This window comes from Benincasa hispida, chromosome 10 (assembly GCF_027475165.1).
Source record: "Benincasa hispida cultivar pf3 chromosome 10, pf3_genome.v1.1, whole genome shotgun sequence".
Classification (NCBI taxonomy): domain Eukaryota; kingdom Viridiplantae; phylum Streptophyta; class Magnoliopsida; order Cucurbitales; family Cucurbitaceae; genus Benincasa; species Benincasa hispida.
Window position 1 is genome coordinate 50332455 of NC_143487.1, and position 6202 is coordinate 50338656.

General features: G+C 28.0%; 1 protein-coding gene across 1 annotated transcript; it reads right to left on the reverse strand.

The window, feature by feature from the left end:
• Positions 1-3345: 3345 nt before the first annotated feature.
• Positions 3346-4685, reverse strand: LOC120089491 (bZIP transcription factor 44-like). Its single transcript, XM_039046979.2, has one exon. The coding sequence runs from the start codon at positions 4111-4113 to the stop codon at positions 3631-3633; it is 483 nt and encodes a 160-aa protein (XP_038902907.1). The 5' UTR covers positions 4114-4685; the 3' UTR covers positions 3346-3630.
• Between the last annotated feature and the right edge of the window lie 1517 nt (positions 4686-6202).

The following is a 6202-nucleotide window of genomic DNA, read 5'->3' on the forward strand; positions in this document are numbered from 1 at the left end:
TAATTTCTTAATTATATGATATTTAAAATTTAAAAATATTTTTATAAATGTTTATTAAAAAAACATTTTTTATAAAATATTTTAGAGAGAATAGATAGTTTTTTGAAATTATTTTTCTAATTTAAAATGCCAAAATGAATTATTGAGGGACATTTTAAACCTAAAATAGAAATTTGAGGACTAAAAAAGCCTACTTTAAAAATTTATGGACTAAACATACCTGTACTATCAAACTCGAGAGTTAAAAAGATAATTTTCTTCCTTTTTAAGTGTGACCTATTTTAATATGGATGTTCTTTTCTCTTCCTATTTTGCCCGCCAAACTAAATCTATCTAACGGACAACACCTCTTGTTTTGTCACTACTTTACATAAAAATGCAAATTTTCTTTATTAACACGCAACCATTGATTAGTAGAGATCGATTTAATTACTTTTTTTTAAAATAAAATATAAAAATTAAAAATTAAAAAAAAATTAAAAAAAACTTTTGTTAAAAAAATCATAAAATTCAATTATATTTATGCACTAATCTCTCCATCATTTCATTGCTAAAATCTCTTTAAATTGCCATTAAATAACTCAAAAATACTTTTGAATTTTATACATTTATTAGAAAACTCTAAATTTTCCTCTTATTCTATTTTTCTTATTTGTTGAAGAATTTTATTTTACAACTCTACGCGATTTTTTAACTTTTCTAACTCTAACACATTAACTTTAGACTTCATAACTCAATTCAGAGTTCCAAACGTCTCTTAGGGATTGTTTGGTCGTAGATTTTTCTATATGAGAATTGACATAAACATACATAATTCATGTTGTTTCACAATTTTCAACAGTTAGAAATAAGTTATTCTCAGACATCTTCATTTTCTATATATATAGTTTTTTTTTTTTCCAAACGGTGAGTTTTCTATTTTCCCTTCTCTTTTTGTTTTCATTTTATATATAATTTCATTTTGAATATAGAAAATTATTTTAAATGATAAAACTGCTAAAAATATTTACAAATAATAATAAAATATCACAATTTATCTGTGATAGACTACTATCTGTATCTATTATGACATGGTAGACATAGATAGTAGTCTATTGCGAATAGACAGTGACCTTTGTAATATTTATAAATATTTTGGTTCATTTTTCTATATTTACAAACAATCATTTGAATATAGTTAATTACTTAATTAATTAATATTAATTTAACAAAATTAATATAAATATTTATTAAAAATATTTTCTTATATTATTTAATTAAAATTACTAAATGATTAAATATTAGATTATAATTGATATGACATTCATTTAATATATTAATTGGTTAATTTTAATTATAAATTATTCAATTTTTTAAGTAAATAATTGAAATTATTATTGTTCTTAGTTAATTAACTTTTATTGATGTATTGAATCATATTTATTTTTTAATTCGTTAATCTATCACAATTATATAAAATCATCACACTTAATTTCATAAATCAAATGAAAATATAATTTTTGTTCATAAAATTCTGATAGTATATCTCATGTACAACTAAACACAGTCATCTTGGATTCTCAGACATTCTATTTTCAGTCATTCTTTATTCTCAAACATCTATAAAACTTTAAACCTTAATGTCCATTAAATAAAATAAAAATAAAAGAGAAAGTTCACTCTGGACATAAATTTGATGTGTTTTAAAATATGGCATAAAATTGAACCTTCTTTTATGTTTTTTCACTCCAAGTTGAATGGAGAAGTTTCAATTTTACGAAAATATCAATGAAAATCTTGATAAAATGTTATTGTCTATAGATATTTTTGAAAAGATTATAAAAAAAAATATATATATATACATATTAAAATTGATAAATAAAAATATTACATTTTTTTTAACAAGTTAACATGTTTATTAATTATATTATATTTACATTAGTGATACTTAGTTACTTTTGTCTTTTGTGTTTATAGATTTTTTTACAATATAATGAAAGTATTGATTAAGTCATTTCCAACTTACAGTAGGTTGTTTTCTAAAGCAAACCTGTCCAATCTTCTATGCATTACCCTTTCCCACCTTCGACTTCAGACAAATCCCAAGATGTTTATTATTTCATCCTTTTGAAGAGTTCATGTAGTACATGAAAGAAGAACTGAAGAATGATAATTATCTCTCAAATATTGTTTGTACACACTTTGATCGTGATCTCGTCAAAGGTATCTTTATGCTTAAGATCTATGGGAAAACATTAATTAGCATAGCCAGTGATCTAAGATCACATCTCGCTCTTTACATTACACCCGCAGACAGTTCCCTCTCTCTGGCTAACGCAGTTACTTGGGGGGCGCTGATCTTGTTGAGATGAAAAAGGAGTGAGCTTTTGTAGATGCTGACAATGGTCAAAATGCGGTGTCAAAATTGAACTTATAAAAATATAAATATAAAAAAAAATTGAAATCATACTCTTACTTTATATTTAAGTTTCCCATTGAGTTGAATTGTCATATTTCTTCTAAAATTTTGAACATTGTGTTATATGTTTTTTGTTTAAAAAAACATATTTGTTTTGTACTACTTACGTAATTATCTCAAAACAAAATTTCATCGGTAAGTGTTTTTGTTGAATTGAACATGTACGAAGAGAGATTTAAATTTCTAGACTTGTTTTCTTTTACCAATGTAATCAATATAAAGTAGCAAATATATATATATGCACACACATTATAGAATTAAAAAAGTTCGATTGGTAGGTTTGTTGTCTTTATAGACATAAATAGCTGAACCAATAGACCCCATAGATAATACCTTTTTTAGTTTCTATACTTTTGATTTGGGTTTATTTTGGTCCTCGTTCTTTTAAAATATTTCTTTTGGTTTTTATACTTTCATTTTTTATTCATTTTTGTCTCTATACTTTTAAAATGTTTATTTTGGTCATTATACTATCAACTTTGGTTCATTTTTGTCTCTATACTTTTCAAATGTTCATTTGGGTGATTGTACTTTCAACTTTAGTTTATTTTGACCATTAAACTTTAAAAAGTGATCATTTCAAAATGAACCAAAATTGAAAGCATAGAAGTTAAAATAAACATTTTGAAAATAAAGAGACTAAAATGAACGAAAACAAAAAATATAGGAACTAAAATAATATTTAAATCTACTTTTTTAGTACAAGCATGGCAGAAATCGGAGATCAAATCTCTAACTCAAGAAAAGAATGTGCACATCGATTACTACAATGCTAAACTCACATTTTCTAGTAGAACAACGACGAAGATGGAGATCAAACTCTAATGTTTAGAGATGAAGGTTATGTCAATTACCATTAAGTTAAACTCATATTGATAGGACGACTCTTTTAACTTATAAGAATTTGACCATTTAATTTTGACCTTAAAATGGAAAAATCCAAAAATTTACATGTTCCATTAGTCTTCATACATAAGTTCTACTAAAAATAACAACCTAAAGAACCCACATTTTTTTCCCCTTCTTTATTCATTGTGCCAATCAAGACCACTTACCAATTTTTACTCAAGAAACACAAACACAACACTAACCCTTCTCTTTCTCTCTCCTTGTTTGGATGCCAAGAAAATTCATACCACTAGAAAAAGGAAAGAGCCAAAAAAACCCAAATTTCAATACTCTTGAAATACATCTGCAGAAGCCATAAGAGGTTGGCTCATATAGAAAGCCATTTGAAGAGGATTAAAAAACCCTCCACCGCCGCCGACGGCGGCGTCGCTGCCGTCGCAGCCGTAAGTATCATCTTCAAAAACCCCATCAGAAGAGGGATTCAGGAAAGCGACGATCTCATTCAAGGATTGCAAACGGTGAGAGAGCTCGGCGGCCTGAGCTTTGAGAATGGAATTCTCAGCCTCCACGGTGGCGTAGTGCTGCGTCGTGACGGCAAGATTAGCGACTATTTGTTGATTATCCTTTCTAAGTTGACTCACCATAGTCATTAAATCATCCAAATGCTTTTGCTTCCTCATTCTCGATCTCCTCGCCGATTCCCGATTCGAAATCATCCTCTTTCTCTTCCTTTGCTCCATCAACGCCGCTAATTCCCCTTCTTCCATTGATGAAGAAGTCGAAGATGTTCCACTAGAAGAAGCCATTGAAAGACCCAAAAACAGAACAAAAAGAAAAAAAAAACAGAGTGTAACGGAGCAGTAATAAGATTGATTGCTTGGTTTATTGAAATTAGTGAATTTGGATATGTGGGTATTGTTGAAATCGGGGTTAAATCATGAAACGTAGTATAAAAAGTAAAGAAACACAACGGAGAAGGATTGAACGAGGTGATGGTGGCGGAATGTGGAGTTAAGTATAATCATACAACCAGAAGGGAGGATATGTTCACTGAGAATTTGATGCATGAATTTCAAACATCAAGAACAGAGTAATGAACATGAAGAAGAGAAAAAAAAAAACCTCAGAATCCAAGAGGAGAAGAAGAAGAAGAAGAAGAAAGGTTGAAACGAGCAATGGAGATTGGGGAAGAAGGGAAGGGAAGGGGGAAGAGGCTTAGAAGGGATTGGGGGGTAATTTATAGGAGAATTGAAGGGTTAAGGAACAAAAATCTATAATTTTTTATTTTTATTATATTTATTTATTGGAAAAAAAAATTGAGGAAAAAGAGGAGTAATTAATTAAGAAAAAAAAAGAAAAGAAAAAGAAAAGAAAAGGAAATAGGAATCTGGTGTGAGAAAAGGTAGATGGAAAAAGGTGATGGGACATGTGGGCCGTGTGGTTTAGGGAAGGGTTAAAAAGGGCTCAGTTTCTGTACACATACAGCTGTGAACCAACCAAACTAATGTATTTTTATGTTCAATTCCAAGTTTTGTCCTTGTCATTTTTTAATTTTTAAATTTGATTCTTATGATTTAATGGCGAACTGCCATCGTAATCTTTGGCGATCAATCTTCTAGCAACTACGACTATCCGCACCGATAGTAGTGACCGTCAATGATTTTTTTTTCTCTATGTTCCCTCCTCTCTCCATTTCTCTTTCTTTATCTCATCCCATTTGATTTCTCATTTCGATCCCTTTATTTTCACAAAAATAAACATTAAAGTGAACTTCTTTGTTCTAGGAGCTTTCACGTTGAAGCATAATCCACTGTACTAATCGTGGATCCTTTTATCTTCTTTGTTGTTTGCCACCTACAGTCGGTCATTGGTGATTGGTTTTTGTTTTTCTTTCTCCTCTTTCCTCTTCCTCCTTCCTTTCGATTCTTTGTTCTTTCTCACTCTCCCCTTCTTATTCATTTTCACACAAAAAGCAAGAACTATGGCATTGATCGTGTTGATTATGGGTCTATCAGATTATTTTCTTTTTCTTCCCTTAATTATTTTCACGAAAAAATAAATAAAATAGAAATTGATAAAAGAACTAAGAATGCTATTAAATACATACGTCAAGAGTAAAATTTATCTTATAACAACAAACGAAGAGATAAATTAGGAATTATAAATGATTATTTTCAAATATAGAAAATGAACCAACTATTTACAAATATAGTAAAATATTATTGTTTATTAGTGATAATTAATGATAAACATTCATCCGTGTCTATCAAGACAATGACATTTTGCTATTTTGAAAATATTTCCAACAATTTTGTCATTTAAAATAATTATTCAATTAATAAATGTGTCAGCAAACTAAATATCAAACTTTGTTCTTTTATAGCAAAAACTAAACTAAATTTGTTATGAATTTGTTATAAAACAGAATTTTAATCTTCGCTGCTTTGTTACCAAAAACTAAATGTGCTATACAAAATAACTAAAGCTCCATTTGGTAACAATTTCATTTTTTGTTTTTGAAAATTAAGTCTATTTCATCTACATTTTTTACAATAATTTGTATCTTCCTTAAATACAATAGTTGAATTCATAGCCAAATTCCAAAAATAAAAATTTGGCTTGATTTTTTTAAATTATTAGTAAAAAGTAGATAACAAATGAAGAAACTTAAAAGTTGAAGTAGTGTCCATACACTTAATTTTAAAAAACAAAAACAAAAAACAATAATGATTATCAAATGGAACCTAAAATAACGTCATTCTTACATTACCGTCATATAAATTAATAGAGAAAAGAAATCAATCTAGAGTACAAAAGACATAGCTAGCATCAATTTCATTTAAAAATGAATGGATTAAATGTTTCATTCAAAATTATCATAAAAATTGATCAATG

What these genes read in the sequence shown, in the direction of transcription:
- LOC120089491 (XM_039046979.2), bottom strand. Translation starts at nt 4,113, where the DNA reads ATGGCTTCTTCTAGTGGAACATCTTCGACTTCTTCATCAATGGAAGAA.